Raw genomic sequence first — 17,360 nt, 5'->3', positions numbered from 1 at the left:
GGGCAGGGCTGGACCTGCCGCCCGCGGGGCTCCGCGGTCTCCAGCAGGTTGCAGGTTGCTTTCCAGGAGCTGTTCGGGCAGCGGTGACAGCTGCCGGCACTTCGCGTAACTTACGCTGAAGACACTGAGTCATGGGGAGACCCCTCGGATGACTTTGCGCGTTGGGGCTAAATTTTCAGGGCAGCCCTAGTTCATATTGCTCCTTTGTGAGCTCTGCCTAATTGCTGCCATCTTTCGTTCTCAGTTCTAACCCGATGTTAAAATTCGGCTTGTCTGGGGGAGCTGGTTCAAAGTTGAACTGCAATATCTTGCTTTTTTTCAGTTGCTCGCTCTTCTTCGATGTTATTTTGCCTTTAAAAATGTGAGAGCCTCCTTCATGACGCTTTCTGTCATCTGGAAACAACCTTTTATGCGTATTCCATAGCATTTCTCCATTTTGTTAAGAATCTTCAAGATACATTTTCTTCCCATACTTAGTTTATTGTTTTATTTTTTCGTGCTGTTATTCCCAAATGCATTTCAGAGTTGAATACAGCTTGCATATGACTACTGATGTAAGGTATAATAATATATAAGTTTTAAATAACATTTCTCTCAAAACTTGCTTATACTGATTTGCTGGAAAAGTTATGGTGCAATATGAATTACGATTAATATGGGTTATGGGGCTTTGGAGGATTTTTTCCTTTTGATAGCTGATGACTGGCATTAGAGATTTAATTCAGGAGATTGCATAATTATATCAGAAATATTACATATTACAGATGAAACACTTTGGTAAACATTTATATCAAAAAGACAGGCACACATCCTATTCATTCCTACTTTGTACTATTCATCATGGCTATGCACTGGGAAAAGTGTAGTAGCTTTTAATGTTATTAGTATTAATTACATAGCTTGGTGTACATACTTGTAATTTTCAAAGCATTTCCGTGCACGTTATTAAAATACTTACACGTCTTACGAACATACTGCGTAAGGGATGTCATCCTGACTTTCACAGATGGATAACTGAGGGATCCGAGAAGAACCTTGACTTACTGTTGATAAAAGCTTAATGCCATGAGAAGGGTGCAGCTGAGCAGAGGTGAGAGCTAGGGGATTCCTAGCTCCACTGCTTTGTATTTAGGCCAGTGTATTAATAGTTTACAACATCATCTGCCTCGGGTAGTCTGTGCGTTGTTCTAGGGAAGATAAAGTGCACGGCACACTAGGAAGACTGTAACAGGTTAGATGCCTTACAAGACCTAGATTATAGTCCTTTGTCTGGTTTCATTTAAGTAATATTTGTCTGTCCAAAAGCTTGCTGGCTTGCTTCTGAGCAAACCAAAAGAACATAAGCTCCTCTACTTATGCTGAGCAGGCTGAATTTGGACCAGAGCCAATCCAGAAATACAGCCAAGTTAGCTCGGTGCTTTGTTTCAGCTCCTGTGTCGTGCTATAGAGCATTGAGATCAGAGCAGGTTTGCATCAAGCCACTTTGAATATGGGCAGAGCTGTCTTCCAGTTGATGATGTAGCCTAAGAACTTCAATAATTCTTTTATTTCTAGAGGCCATTCTTTACTATCACTACAGGTGAACTACTTAACCCTGAAAACCCTGTATAACCGTCCTGCGCTTTTACATGGATAGAGTTTCTTGGTTTTGAATGGTTTATCTCTTCATAAACGTTAAATCAGGTTAAAGATAGTCTCATTCTTGCTCAGAAAGGACTGATATTTTCAGTAATTGATCTCCTTTGATGCATATGTTAGGGCTGGGATGGAGTACACTCCCATACTGTTCAATTAAAAGCAGTTTGATTATGTTCTCCGTATATATATTGGGGGACAGGACTAATTTTTACGGTACCCTTAGGAAACAATATGTATTGCTGCTGACACTTGCTGAGCTCACTGCAGGTTACTGTATGCTGGACAAGATCAATTTGAAGCTGTAAGGATTGCCAAGAATAAGAAGCCTCTTGCATATGAGACAACACTGATTTCTTACTTGGGCAATCTTACTTGGAGCCAGTTCAGACACCTGGTCCTGTTTGATAAGAAATGCAACTGTTTTGTTGCTACTATGAAAGATAGTTTTCCTGTAAGAAAGTTCACTATCTTTTTCTCTTGTTTTTTAAAGGAGCTCTGCTGACAGTGGAGCATGTAAAGAATGATGTTGAAATTTCAGTGGAAGAAGGCAAAGAAACCATCCTCCGTGTGTCCGAGTAAGTGACTTTGCATCTCTCCTTCTAGCTTCGGGTCAGCAGTTTTACAAATCATGTGGTTGTAACATTGACAGTAACCTTTTCAGGTAGGAGGAAGAGAAGGATACAGTTTTATTCATCACTGCATTACTGATGTCTCTTTGTAGCACAAAAAACATTTACAATATATTCTAAATTTGATCTTTATGGAAACCTTCTTACTTGAAAGCACTTATGTCTAATTGTTTATGCTGTACCAGTCACGTTATTGTTTAGGTATTTGCCTTTCTGAGATGCCATGGATTATCAAAAACAAGGCCATTTTATATTAGGCCAGACTGGTATACAAGATTCCTTGGACTTATACATCTGTGGTGGAGTGAATTTTAAAGGTTTATATGTCATTATTTTGGGCTCACTGCTGCCTGTAAGTGAAGGCATGATGTTATCTTAGAAGAGTGCTAATGAACTATGCCGAGCTATCCAGTGTATCCATCTGCATCCTGTAGAAAGAATCTTGGAAATTTTTGTGGAAATTTATTGTCTGTCTTTCTAAAAATACTCTGCCATTGGAGTAAATATCTTCAAGTTCGAGTCATGAAGGTGATTTTTATGGTCTGAGTAGGATCATATGCATATCAGAAATGCAGGACTAATGCTTTTAGTTTTGGGAAGCTGCACTGTCATCTTAGATTCCATATCAGGTGAGGTACCTGGATATATCAAGAGAAGATATCTTGATATCTTAAGTACTGCTGACATATCAGTGGAAATCTCTGATGCCTAGTTATATACAGTAAGGAGCATGTTTTGACCCATAAACATTGCAGTCCTGACTTAAAGTATATTAACACTATGATGAGTTTGGAATTAGTGATTATAAGTGTAGTTTTTGCGTACTGATTGTTTTTTGAAGGAACGGGGAAAAATGTAGTGTTCACAGACTTGCTGACAAACTCATTTTGTGAGCTGTTTCAGCAGAAGATGCTGTTAAAGCCACCAATACATAATAAATCAGTATTCCTGCATGTCTGTAGAATGGTTATAAAAATAACACAGTATTTTTATGTGGTGTTGTGGAGATCCTGGTTCGATCCTCACAAATTCACACTGGCTGCGCTTTTCAGCCGTCTTCTAACCTTAGGGAAAGAGCTTGTCACTATGTACATATTTCTATAAAAAAGGCACAGGATGATTCACAATCTTCAACCATAATGATTGTTTTACTGGTTGCAAATATTGCTTTCTGTTTAAAATGTTAGACTTGAACTCAGATATGACTTCTTTCTTTACTGTAATCTCTGATTTTACATGTTGTCTTTTGCTGTGCCTAGTGATGGCACTGAATTTGTGATTTTTTTGAATTGAAGCAAGAGAAATGTGGCAGAACATTGTATTGGAACTTGATTGGTACAGTATTAATAATTTTTGGTGTGTGTTATGCACATGTGGGATACAGCTTACATAATAGAGAGTTAACTGGATATTTTTAAATTGTGTGAGTTTTCCCCTTAAGTAGACTTAGTCAGATTTTGGTTTCATTTTCCTTTCACAGTTTAGGCAGTGTGTGTCTATACAAAAAGATATACAGTCCTGTGACACATGGGGGATGATCGTGGAATAATATAAATTTATATACTCTGCTTTGAAATAAGATTTTTATTGTATTAAATAATTTTATATTCTCAGGCCTTCTTTCCACTGCCTTGCAAACACACTCATTTTAGCTCTATTGGAGAATGCCAGAAATGTAAAGCAAAACCTCTTTGTCTGCACTTTGGCCAGATGTGGATAATATCTAGAGTCATGGTTCTATCTGATGGAATTTTTTGTGTTTTAGTGTCCTCTCATCTCTCGCATTGGATTATGTTTAAGAAGTTATTCCAAACCTCAATATTGCGTTAATTTTCTCTTACTTGGTTGTACAATCATTTTAAAAAATTGATTCTCTATTTTAAAGTCTGTTAAAAGTGTGTCTGTAACTTGAGAAGCATCAGCTGAACTTGTATCTCAACTAATGCTTTTGTTAAATGGATTTCATGGCATCAATTCTGCTGAAGCTATCTTATTTTGGCATGATTTGAAATTCACTTGGGATATTTCAGACTGATTTTTTAAATTTCTTTTTTGGGAAACCATTAGTTCTAATGACTCGAACAAGAGAGAACAATTTATTTGCTGGTTTTCTATGTTGTATTTTGAAGTGCACTTAAAATCTGGTGACAAACTTTTCCGCAACCTAGTTGAAATTTAGCTGTCAGCTTGTTAGCCGAGTTGTTTATCACTAATTTGAGATGATGACTTTTATTTTAAAGGTTATTTTTGAAGCCTTAGCTTCAAAACTTCATGTGGTAATAGCTCCTAAACAAACCACTCTGCTAAGTGCTGATGGCTTTATGGAGTGTTTTAGTATACCTGCATCTTATCAGATAAAAAACTGCAGTACAATTTTTCTGGTTTGTATTGTGAGCACATGCATACACTTAGGCAGATACTCTTAGTATTACTCTTAGGCAGATGTATCTAACATCTCCACCGAAATAATCTGCTATGCTTTTTAGAAATTAATTCAAATAATGATTTAATAGAATTGGATATTCTTTGTGGTTTCTTCTGGGTTTTTTTTCCTTCTCCAGTCTTGTCTTTTGCTTCTTGAATATTTGCCCTGGTATTTAATTATGTGGCATTTCATGTCACTTTCGAGAGACAGTCTTAAGCTTTTGTAACTTTTTCAAAGAAAGGAGGCCAATTAGCACTATGTTTGGGTGGAAGTAGGTATTTTTTTCACAAAGAAAATAAACAACTTTTTAAGCACAAGATTTGACTCAGAGTAACATTGTCACGTTTCATATATTTATTCAGTTCTGCTCGGTAATCAAGGATATTTGTTTTCGTATGGACTAGTGAAAACAACAAAAACGCATTTCACAGACTTTCTGTAGATGTAAATGTATTAGAAATGTTTTGGTTTTCTCAGTTTGAAAAAGCTTCATTAAAATCTGATAGGAGTGTGAAATTATAATAGGACACACTTTTTGTATGTTAAGCCCCCCACTATGGCTTTTGTTTTTAGTTCTATTTTATGGATCTTCTGTATACTGGATCCTAGAAGCTTGAAAAGGTAGAAGCAAAAAAACTACAAATGAACCAGGTTCCTTAGGTTTTAGTGCAGTTAACCTAATGAGACTGGCTGATTTATTTGTGCTAAAAATGGGACTCATTATCACTGTTAATATATCAAGAAGTCTTCTGTATGTTTTCAGAACTTTCATTTATTTTTGCAAGGCGTCTTGAGGTCTAACAAATTATTTTAATTTTATAAGAGAACATAGGCATAACAGGAAGTACAGAATAATGGCAGAACAGGAATGAAACCTTGTTTGGACAAATTGAAGTATAGCATTCAGTCCATTAAATTGAGTGGAATATATCACTTAATAGAACTCTTTGTTGATGTCAGTGCTTGTTTAGAAGCAATTGGAGCTCTAATTTTGTAATCTGCAACTGTGGAGATTATCTGGAGATTTGATGGTTGTGATGCATCTTTCTTCCAAAGCTCTTTAGTCAATATTAATGAAAATGTTCACATTTATTTTAGGTGAATTTGAAGCTAGATTTCTGACAGTATGCAGGTTTTTGTAATAGTAATACTGTATGTAAGGTAGAAAGGAGAGATTAAAACGCAGAAAGAAGTATGCTCTTTGGAGAGCCTTTCGGCTCTAGATCTATTTAGACTTTTCAACAGCAGAACAGGGAAAACATTCAAATTAGTCTTTTATGTGGAGAAGACTGGATAAGAAAACAGAAATACAGGCAGCCAGGTTTGTTCAACCGGGGGGATAATAGTCTCTATGAAGTAAGTTAATTGAATAACAAATGAACAGATTTTTTTCCTCTGGTGCTAGCCCTTAAAACCTTCTGGAGACCTCTTGATTCCTCTGTAGATTCTCTAGGAGTCCTCTTCAATCCTTGCATGAAAACAAATGTTGATTTAGCTCCTTATATTCTGGAAAATATGTAGCTTAGGTTACACTCTGCCTTCTGTCAGATGTGGAGAGAGTGTTCTGTTCTTTGAAAGAATAATCAGAGTTTTATTTTCTTAATTTCTGTCTATCTAAACAAAACTCTTTCATGTTCAGAAGCTTATTGTTCCATTTGGTGTTAGAAAAACAAGGACTGATAAGAGTCTTTTGCTAGTTTGTTTTTTTTTTTTTAATAGTTCTGGTGACCTGGTACCTGTTGGTTCACCCAGAAATTATTTTGTGTTTGCTTTACATGTTTCAACTATATCTGTACAAATAAAATTGCACTGGGGTTAGTAATTTAATATAGCTTTATCTTGCCTCTTCCTTTTTTTAGGCATGTTTCATTTACTGATGTGAACTCGATAGCTCGTTATCTGGCTAGAGTTGCTGGTTCTGCTGGGTTATATGGTTCAAATCTGTTGGAACACACTGAGGTGAGAAGGAATCATGTGACTCTCTTATTTTTCCTTTTTCTTTTCTCTTTTGACCTGTGACCAAAACCTGTGGGGTTTTTTGTTTTGGTTTGTTTGGGGGGGTTTATGAACTTGTGGCTATTTATTGTTCTACATTTTATTGTTAGACTGAGGTTCCAGCTGTGTGGGATGCTGAGGGTTTTGCTTTCTTAAGTTTGCTGGTTCTTATAAAGAAGAGGCATAAATCTGAGCTTTGAAAGGGTTGCCCTTCTGCACCCCTGCAACAGCAGCTCCTAACCTGACAGTTCACCAAGATTAGATATTTAGGGTTCGAAGGTGATATCTGGGACTTTCCCTCTTTGCTTTCCTCAGCTCTGTTGCCATCAGTTGCTACCTTTTAACACTTCAGTGTAACACCAAAGAACATTGTATGACATGGAAATACTGAATTAGTTTTTGCTGTATATGATGGACAAAACCCTGACCTCGATTTCTTTCAGTGAAATGTGGTGAGGCATCACCACATAGATGGACTGTTCCCTCATGCAAAATTCTGTATTCCATAGTGTTTCACAAACAGTGCCATGAGGGCACCAGAATTTTTATGCCAAAGAGGGAACTTTTTTGCTCTTCCTTGCATTTTTAAGTTGGTGGGTGAAATGAACAAATAAATTGAAATTTATTTCCTCTGAAATTTGAGGAGGGACCTAAGGACTTGATTTAACTTTTCTACAACTACTTGAAGCTAGTAGTAATCACTCTTCAGCCCTTATAGCTAGTCTTGGAAAGTATTGTCTTAGTATATTGCTTGTAAGGCATTTAAAAAGTTGTAGGTTATCTTGTGGCTATCTAAACTTTCTGACCAAAAACCTTGTTTGTAATTGTAAATTGTAAATTAAGCCCCAGGCATCTGCAAACGCACTACCAAGATTGGTATTTCTGATAAAATACTTCTTTTCATTTCTGCATCTTTCAAAATTAAAGTTGTACTTCAAGAAATACAGTGACAGCTGCATTTGTGGTGCAAATATTTTGGAGCATAACTGCAAATGACTGAACTGAATTCTGTGGTGGTGTAATTACATCTGTGCCTGCCACGTTGGCTTGAATATTGGAAGGATTCCTAATGCAGTTTACAGAACACTTGCACATGAAATAGTGACAGAGGACTAGAAGAGATACTTAGTCTCTTACAGGATTGAGGGATTCAATTTATAGACCGGGCTACTTAATTCACCAAGGGCCTGAATATTTATGTTTGTTTGTTTGTTTATGTACCAAGATATATTTCCTTTTATGGGAGAAGACTTTTTCAGGAGACTGGAAAGGGAAATGAGGAGGGAGAGGGATTTGATTACTTCAAATCTAAAAGGAGATGAGGCAGAGAAGATAGGGATTGAGGCAAAGTCGGTATACTTATCCAGGAGCAGTACCAGGAAGGTCACATAGGTCACAGATGTAGAATCTAAATAGTTGAAGGTTAATGATGATTATTATATACTGTGTGTGATAAATAAGTACCGATGAATTGTTATTTCTAACAATGGGAATAACTTCAGTAAAATTGTTACTTTCAGCAGTTTAAATTTATTCCTTCAGGATGTATTAAATCATTTAGTATAGTTCTGTTAAACATTCTTTAAGCATATATTATGATTTATTGTCCAATATATGTAATGCTAATGTTCCAGTTAAGATTTTCTGTTCTGCTATTAAATGGATTGTATATTATGTCAGATTTTTAACAAGCTTCTTTTTTACTCCTTTAGTAAATTTGAATGTCTTTTGTCCCTTAAAACTAGATTGACCATTGGCTGGAGTTTAGTGCTACAAAGTTATCTACAGCCAGCCAGTTTCTTTCAGCAGTCCAGGAACTCAACCACTGTCTGTCTCTAAGAACATACTTGGTTGGAAACTCTCTGAGTCTTGCAGACTTATGTGTCTGGGCTGTACTAAAAGGTATCAGTATATGTTCTCGCTTTCATTGGCTTGCAATCAGTATATACCAGGAGCCTCCAGTTTCCTTTTTTGTGGATGCTAGTAGCGACTCTTAGCAGTATGCCAGACTGTATGTTGTAGTGCATACTGCCTTGGCTTCTGCATCGCTAGTGATGGGAATAGTATAGCTTAGGAAACCCTAGAATTTTTTTAGATTGTTGTTATATTTGGAAATTTATAGATGTAATCATAGAAGGGAATTGTTTTAACTTTTTTTGTCTTAACTGTAAGAGTGTCTTTATTACCTGTTGTGTAAATATGAAAATTTGCTCTGGCCCAAAATTTTGGATTAAATATTTAAATTATTTTGTAATGCAGAGTAAAATTATATACACACTCCTTTCCATGACATTATCTTAGTAGAGGAAATTTCTTTGGTGTTTAGTTTGAATTATTAAAAGAGATAAATATTACTCTGTGAAATACCCTTTGGAGGTTAAAAGAAGCTTTGATGTTCCATTTTTATGGGTTTGGTTTTCATAGTGTCTTGGATGTATGTCTAAAGTTTATAGGTGTCAATCTACCATTCTGTACAACCAAATTACTCTTTAAAGTAAAATGCATATTCAAGATTAAAAGCTAGCATCTTTCAGTATTTTCTCAAAGTTGCTGCTCTTGCAAGAAATCTGAAATTTCTTTCATTTTTTTTTTCCTTTCCCCATCAGAATAAGACCATCAAAAATAAAGTGTAGTATTGAGACATGCTTCTGATCAAGCTTAGAAAACATAAAATCCAGACACACTAGATGGGTATCCTATAATTCTGTCTTAGAAAAAGTTGTTATTAATTTAGGTGGATGGATGATGCAAAGAAAAATGTATGTTCCCCAGTCCACCCCACCTTCTGCTTTGCTGAATCCAAGAAAGGATGTAGTATGTTTTAGGTTTGGAGGGAGTTTGTTTACTTAATTTGCTTTAGAAAGACTTCTGTTCTCATGACTAAATGACTTTTTGGAAGAGCATAAGTAGATTTTTTTTTTTTTAAATCAATATTTTTTGTCTTAATTACCGTTGGTAATCATTCCATTTTTATAATTTAATATCTTGAAAAATTATTTGTTTTCTAACAGATAACAACACGTGGCAGGAGCAATTACAGGAAAACAAAGCTCCTGTCCATGCAAAACGATGGTATGGCTTTCTTGAGGTACAGCATGCGTTTCAGTCAGTAGGAGCCAAGTGGGCTTCTGGTACACCAAAGGTTAAAATGGTAAGATTTACTTAGATCCTCTAGAGAAAGTAGCTTTATTTGTCTGAATACACTATAAGACATTTTTTTTTTAAGTGAGAGAATTAAAAGGAATGACCTGTACAGTAAATCAAATGTTTGTAAACTTGTTTAAAGATAAAGCTGTCACTTTCGTATTTAGAAAGGCACGAGTGGTACAATCCATTGCTGAAATGGAGTAATGTAAAAATGTTAGCTCTTAATCAGCACTGCTCTTTAGATACATTGTTTTTCTGAAGAGGATTTTGAGATCCTGATAGACCTGCAAAGATTGCAGTCTTTGGTTGATTGAATTTGTTGATCACATTCAGCTTAAGAACACTAAGATATAAAAATCTGGCTAGTAACTGTTTTCTTTTATGGAATAAATGAAATGACTTGGTGGAACTTTTCAGTCCTGGATCATATTTAAAGACAGAATAACTTAAAACTCCAGAATTAATCTTGTTTTGATGTACTATGAGTAATGTGAAAGTTGTGAAGAGATTAATTTGGGATCCAGTATGACAGCTTTTTGTTATCTGGTTTGAAAGGACACCTTGGTGCAGAAGCTATTTTCTAGAGTTTTATATTTGATTATACAGCTCAAGCGATCTGTGATCGTGTCTCTTGTTTTTTAAGGCAACAGAAAAGAAAGCAGATGTTGGAAAGTTTGTTGAACTTCCTGGTGCAGAGATGGGAAAGGTCATTGTAAGGTTTCCTCCTGAAGCAAGTGGGTAAGGAAAAGAAATACTTTGAGAAGGTTCTATTTGGATTATTATTAAGACAAAAGAGTATTTAAAGATTTGTCCACATCTGCATTAGAGCTGTGTGTTTACTTCTCCCCTATACCTTGTTGCACTGTTGCCTGAAGTTGGAATAGGGAGGTTAGTTGCCAGCACATGACATGGTGCTGCTCAGCAGTGGGATGAGAAGGAGCAGAAGGACAGCATTTGCATGGAAAGTGGAGGCGTGTGCGCTGACAGGAGCTATGATGTGTAAATACAGACTTTGTGAGTTGGGCAAAAGGACTCACAGTGCTTTTCAAGGAAGCTTAGGTTTGAGAAGAGAAGGATGTATGGGACAGCCTCCCTTCAGGAAGCCTGACACCAGGTGTGTAATGGAAGCATTTGGCCGAGGAGTACAGATTGAATGTAGCTCCAAAACACAAACTCCTTAAAGACCACACAGTGGTGAGCCAGTTTAATAAAGGCAATTTTCAGCCAGCTTTTGATTTTCTGCTTGGTCTTGGGGTTGTTTTTTGGGGTTTTTTTTAGAATTGCCTGATGAACTGTAAAATTTCTGTGATGTCATTTCTTCATTAAACTGGCTGTTCAGCATCATGTGACTTCTGTATAGTGTTTCTTACTCTATTAGTTCAATATAAACTGTTGCTCAGATAAGTTATGTATTATGTGCATGTATGTGTATAACATTGTTCTCAAATTACTTTAGTAGATTTTAGTGTCTTATTTCTGGTGTTTTACTTAAAACACTCTTCTTTAGGGACACGTGTATTTTTCATTTTTTTTAAGTCATTTTCATTTTGTGAATTTGCTTTTTTTGTATTTAGTTTAAATTGCCAGTAGCTTTTTAGCTTATGTTAAAAATACACAGCAACCACCAATTTCAGAAAATTCCGCTCTTCTGAATGTGGTAGTTTCAGATTATCTGGTAGCTACTGCTGAGTATCGTCAATAGCTGGTTTAAATTAGTCTGTAAAATGAGATAATTGCAGTCCTATCTTTATATCCATAGTGACACGCTAATTTACAGATTTACATATTTTAAACTGTTAACTGCTGAATTTATGGTAGAAAAAACATAATCTGCTTTCATAAATGTATAGTATATAAAAAAATATCCTGGTTTATGGGTTTTTTGTTAGACTTAAGTATTGCTTTCTATTCTTTCTCCTTCCTCACAAAAAATAAAAAAGTCTAGTTGAAGTAGTGCTGTGTATATATTTATTTTTTATTTCCTTTTTTAGATATCTCCATATCGGTCATGCCAAAGCTGCCCTGCTAAATCAGCACTACCAAGTTAACTTTAAAGGAAAGCTTATTATGAGATTTGATGACACAAATCCAGAAAAAGAGAAAGAAGACTTTGAAAAGGTATGATAAGAGAACAGGGAAATTCATTCACTATATAGCTAATTCAAAGGTAAATGACAGGCCGATCTGCTCTTGCACAGGTTTTTTTGCACTATATTTTTACAGTATTAGTATTACACTTAAGTCTTATGCTTGGAAGAAATTCCCATCATCTTTACTTTAAAAAGCTTAAAGCTCTTTTACTAGAAGCCTATTTCTTCCCTATCTCCAATGTTTGGTTTACAGTATGTAGGTATGCAACTCTTGCAATACACTGTTATTTTCATTGTCTAAATACTACTTAGTCTGTAACAAGTAATTTGTTTCAGGTTTCATCTCCTTTTGTTCTACCTCTGTCTTGAAGTTGTTTAAGTCTGATCTCATATAACTATAGGTTGTGAATTGAGTGATAAGTGCCTGCCTGTCTTCTTTCATGCACGTCGTATTATTCTTATGGCTTCCTGGACAATGGAGTATTAAAACCACCACATCTGTCATGAAGAGGGTAGAGGCTTAAGAAAACTAGCTTTCCTGAATATTACAGTATACAATTTCACACTTTGCAGGTTATTCTTGAAGACGTTGCAATGCTGCACATCAAACCAGATCAATTTACATATACCTCAGATCACTTTGAAACAATAATGAAATATGCTGAGAAGCTTATTCAGGAAGGGAAGGCATATGTGGATGATACTCCTGCAGAACAAATGAAAGCAGAGCGTGAGCAAAGAATGGAATCTAAACACAGAAATAACTGTAAGATATTTTAAGCTTCCATCTTCCATATTTTCCATCTTCCATCTTCCATCTTGCTTTCTTATCTTTTTAATTTGGCATCAAAATTTGATTTTTATTAATAAAAATGGATCAGATTATTAATTGCATATATTTAAGGTCCTTATAGGAACTTAGAAGTGTTTAGGTTTTTGTTTTACAAGGCTGGAATAAGTGTACATTTAGACAGGTGCAGTAAGCTTCTCTATGTATGAATTCATCATCATTCATTACGACTTAAAAAAAAATTCAAAATGTAAAATGTGCGTAAATGAATTCCAGTGTCTAAAGAGGGGGATGACGCTGCTTTTAGTTACTTCAGTAATAAAATGTGGTTCTGTATCATAATATCTTAGAAAATTATTTTTATTGTTTTTAGGTGTTAATAAGAATCTACAAATGTGGGAAGAAATGAAAAAGGGAACAGAATATGGACAAACTTGTTGTCTACGAGCAAAAATAGATATGAGTAGTAACAATGGATGTATGAGGGATCCAACTCTTTATCGTTGTAAAAACCAGCCTCACCCGCGTACTGGAAGTACCTACAAGTATGTCCACTTCCTTCTTGTGTGGCCTGTGATCTTTGTTCTTTTCAGGGCATTTACCATTCCTTAGTAAATTTCTTTTAATACTTGAAACCTGCTACTATTTTTCAGTCAGAGTCTCTTGGCTTTCTGAAACTTTTGCAAATAATTTTTAAAACCTGTGAGTTGGCCATCGTAGTCAGCAGTGACTAATATTTCTGGTTTGGTCCATAAATATGTTGTATGTTGGCAAAGAGCTTTGAGTCAAAACATGAATTAAGACTTAATGGCTGTATCTTGGACAACAAAGCTGTTAGCTTTAGCTCTTGGTTCTTAAACAGAACTGTGACAATTTTACATTGCTACAATTTTATACTGCTGCAAAACATTGTTGATCGACTTAACTGAGTGGCTGGTTCCATTTTCACAGCAACTGCTGCCTTTGTGCAGAATGAAGAATTACTACATTGTGCATTGAAGTAAGCCTACCCAAATTGTTGAAGGCTGTGGTTCAGTGCTTATTTGAAACGTCTGTTTGCAGCTATAAAACTGCCTTTTTGGAAACATTGATTTAATGTGTGTATAATAGTAAAGCTGTATCTGTGGGTAGTGGTTTGTTTTTAAACATGAAAGCTTTGCTCATTGTTTAGTCAACTAATGCTTATTTTTTATATTTAAGGAAAAAAACCCTATATGTCATCATTTTATGTGTTCAAAAATAACAGTAGCAGTGTAGGATTTTTTTTTTTTTTAGTCTTGAATATTAAGGTTATAGTCAGTTAATTTCTGAAGGCTTTCTTTGTTTTAAAAATGTATCTGCCCTCTGGATCTTTTTATCTTTTTTTTTTTTTTGACAATTTGTTTTGCATGTGCTATTTTGGTCTTGATCTGAAAGTTTCCAGGATCATAGGTTGTAAATATTTCTAATATATAAATATGAATTATGCTTAGTTTAAGTGTTTACATGTGAGGAGAGTGTTTTGTTCTTCTGCCCTGCTAATTGAAGGTCTTTATTCTCAGGGTTTATCCCACATATGACTTTGCCTGCCCCATTGTTGATAGTATTGAAGGTGTCACACATGCATTGAGAACAACTGAATACCATGACAGAGATGAACAATTCTACTGGATCATTGAGGCACTGGGCATAAGGAAACCATATATATGGGAGTATAGCCGGCTGAACCTCAACAACACTGTGCTCTCTAAGAGAAAGCTTACATGGTTTGTCAACGAAGGCCTTGTGGATGGATGGTATGTTACATGGTTGTAGTTCAGCATTGTTCCTAAGATACTCATGACTGATGCATGCATTCTGTTTTGGACAGTCCTTAGGCATCAAAGCAGCATGAATGAATATTTAAACAATATTTAAGAACATAGATTAATTACAGTGCCTTCTGCATGTACAATGTGTCTGTTTACTACTCTACAGTAACTGTGTACATACATATTCATATTCTGTCATAAACACGAGCTAGCTTATTTTTGGACTCTGGCTCTTGCTACGGGTGCTACTTACACATTTTCCACTCTGAGTCATCGGATACATTCCTGAGCAATGCCAGAAGGGGACCTGAATTGAAGAACTTGTGGTTCTATCTATCTAGTCAAATGTGTCCTGCTTCCCTCCTGCCTGCTGTCCCCCCACATTTCTGTTGGTTTTTTTTTCATGTTACCTGGATTTCTGGAGATAGTACTTGGTGGCCTAGTAGCCTAAGTATTCTCTTAGAAAGGGTGAACCATTGGTTTACACTTCTGCAAGTAGTTCAGAGTCTAGAGAGGTGCCTTTGTTCATTCCCACAATGGGCTACCTATGGGAACACGCCATGTGAAATCCTCCCCTCATAGTACAGGAACCTGAATAAATTTACGGATAATGCTAAGTCCGACGACTGCTTGTAGTGTTTTTCCTGGGCTGGTTTTAGGTGATTCTGTGCTCAGCCTATGGGAGTACCATTTTACACAAGTTCCTAGGCTGCCTGGTTGTCTCGCTTATGTGTGCCAAGTGTGCTTTTTTTTTTGATTGTGTTGGAAGCCTAGATTCCTAGCTTCTGCATACAGCCAATCTGCTAGAGCCCAAATTACCTTTTTTTCTCTTCCTTCCCCCACCCTCCTTTTTTCCCCCCCCTAGAGGTGTAGCTGGTGTTAATGGTGACCTCTCCCTAAGCCTCTCAGACCCTCAGCAAGGTTTGATACGTGTTGCCACCAACACATATTTGACATTTCAGATTAGGACTTTTTGTTTCTTGCATAATAAAGTAAAATAATAGAGTAAAATAATAGAATTCTATCACTTCTGTCATGGAGAGATAACATGGCCATTGTCACTCATCTCTTTCTGGTTTCTTTTGAGCAAGAAAGAATAAATCCCTGTTGTTTCGGGTTCTGTTATTCAGGTGCCATTGAAAAGGAAGTAATGTGATAGGGACGTAACACTTGCCTCACCAGTTTGAATAGCTATAGAAAAAGAGTCACTTCACTAAGAGATGTCTTCCCTTCTTGAAATGAAGTGGAAAAAAACCTGCACCATACATTTTGTATGGATAAGAGCTCATTTGGGTCTTCTCATCTAGCTGTTAATTCATGCAAGCAAAATACACTGAAACTGTGCCTTTCATGTGTGGCAATATCGGTAAAGTTTTTGATATGTGTAACTAATAGGTAGAATTTGGCATGTGACACTGATGAAACATCTTTTTCTACTAGGGATGACCCAAGATTTCCCACTGTGCGTGGTGTTCTAAGAAGAGGCATGACAGTTGAAGGGCTAAAACAGTTTATTGCAGCTCAGGTGGGTGTTCTCTTCTGAATCTTTGAATCTCACTTGTAAGGACAAGTTTTTGTGAAGTTTCAGTTAAAGTACTTGTCACTGTGAGGCTTCTTCTTTTGAAGGTTTGATGCTTTCATGTATACTGCTGCCACGATATTAACACCTGTGAGCAGGTCCTGCCAAAAAGGGGTAGCAGTTTTTTTTTCCTTTAGAAAGTGTTTATTTTGCAAGCTCAGGATGCCTCTTGAAACTGTTTTGGGAGAACGCAAACCACTGAGGGTTTGTAGTCTTTAAAAGACTTTGTTTTAAATTAGTCTAATAGCTAGGATATTTCTATTAATGTGCTGGGTTTTTTTCCCAGGGTTCTTCTCGATCTGTCGTGAATATGGAGTGGGATAAAATTTGGTCCTTTAACAAAAAGGTACGTGTTTACTTGATTTTGATGCTACTCCTGATATCCTCTTTCTGGGATATGTAGAGACTCCAGCATTTGTTGGAGTGCTTATCACAACAAGTAGCAGTTGCAGTATGTTGCATCATTTGGCACACTTTCAGGAAAATGGAATGTCCCCCCCTTTCTAACCTGAGCTAGCACTAATCCTATTGATTCTCCTATACCAATACTTACTTGCCTTACTTAGTAGTATGGGGAAAGATAATGATATTTGCTGTAAATCTGATATGAAAACTGCATTTCATTTTTCTGCTTTCAAGCTGCGAGCTATCTGTAAGAAGGTATTACTTAATGCTTTTTACCTTAGCATATAGCTTACAGTGCTGTAAGCATACATAGCATAAGCTATCATTTTGCAGCTTCATAGCACAGTTCACATTTGCTTACATAACAGGAGCTCTACAAACCCACTGAAAATGCATTATTCCTAGTTTTAAAAGGCTGTCCATTTCTGGTTTGGCTTATTTGTTAACGTAAACACAAATCTTACTCAATTTGATTCCTGATGGCCACTTTTCCTTTCTGTGGCAAAAGGACTAATGCACTGCATATACTACCTATGTAGATAAAGCCAGCACTGCTGATGTTTCTGACTGAATGTCAAAGAAGGAATATTGCATCTTGACATGGTTAGTCGCTTTTTGGCAGCGGATGCTTGGACACTATAATAAGGCGAATTGTTATAATGCTGGTTGCATATTTTGTGTGATTGTGGAAACACCTGTTATTTTGCATTGGGATTCTTGCTTGGTTTTGCTTAGATAGTACTCAGACCTGTTCATTTAAGTAGTTTTTGCTTGTCTGGCATGTGTCTTGTCTGTCTTCACGTATTTTGCATTTTGTCTGCTACATACACAAAGGTTTATGAATTGGTTCTTTCTGTTGCTGCATAAATATA

At 36.2% G+C, this 17,360-nt stretch overlaps 1 protein-coding gene across 4 annotated transcripts in view; it reads left to right on the top strand.

Annotated features, from left to right (window-relative positions):
• Positions 1–2,128: 2,128 nt before the first annotated feature.
• Positions 2,129–17,360, top strand: part of EPRS (glutamyl-prolyl-tRNA synthetase) — a 39,170-nt gene continuing 23,938 nt past the window's right edge. For 2 of the 4 annotated variants that reach the window (XM_026846502.1, XM_026846500.1), the window contains exons 1-12: positions 2,129–2,213; positions 6,552–6,651; positions 8,433–8,589; positions 9,699–9,838; positions 10,478–10,572; positions 11,826–11,952; positions 12,498–12,690; positions 13,088–13,259; positions 14,256–14,489; positions 15,945–16,029; positions 16,370–16,429; positions 16,723–16,743. In XM_026846502.1, coding sequence (XP_026702303.1) covers positions 9,836–9,838; positions 10,478–10,572; positions 11,826–11,952; positions 12,498–12,690; positions 13,088–13,259; positions 14,256–14,489; positions 15,945–16,029; positions 16,370–16,429; positions 16,723–16,743 — 990 coding nt within the window. In that variant the 5' untranslated portion in view covers positions 2,129–2,213; positions 6,552–6,651; positions 8,433–8,589; positions 9,699–9,835. The remainder of the gene's footprint in view (positions 2,214–6,551; positions 6,652–8,432; positions 8,590–9,698; positions 9,839–10,477; positions 10,573–11,825; positions 11,953–12,497; positions 12,691–13,087; positions 13,260–14,255; positions 14,490–15,944; positions 16,030–16,369; positions 16,430–16,722; positions 16,744–17,360) is intronic. The other 2 variants (XM_026846504.1, XM_026846501.1) reach the window with 1 other exon arrangement.

The sequence above is a fragment of the Athene cunicularia genome (assembly GCF_003259725.1).
Source record: "Athene cunicularia isolate RWA chromosome 3 unlocalized genomic scaffold, athCun1 chr3_part1, whole genome shotgun sequence".
Classification (NCBI taxonomy): domain Eukaryota; kingdom Metazoa; phylum Chordata; class Aves; order Strigiformes; family Strigidae; genus Athene; species Athene cunicularia.
This window is presented reverse-complemented; position numbering and strand designations above follow the sequence as displayed.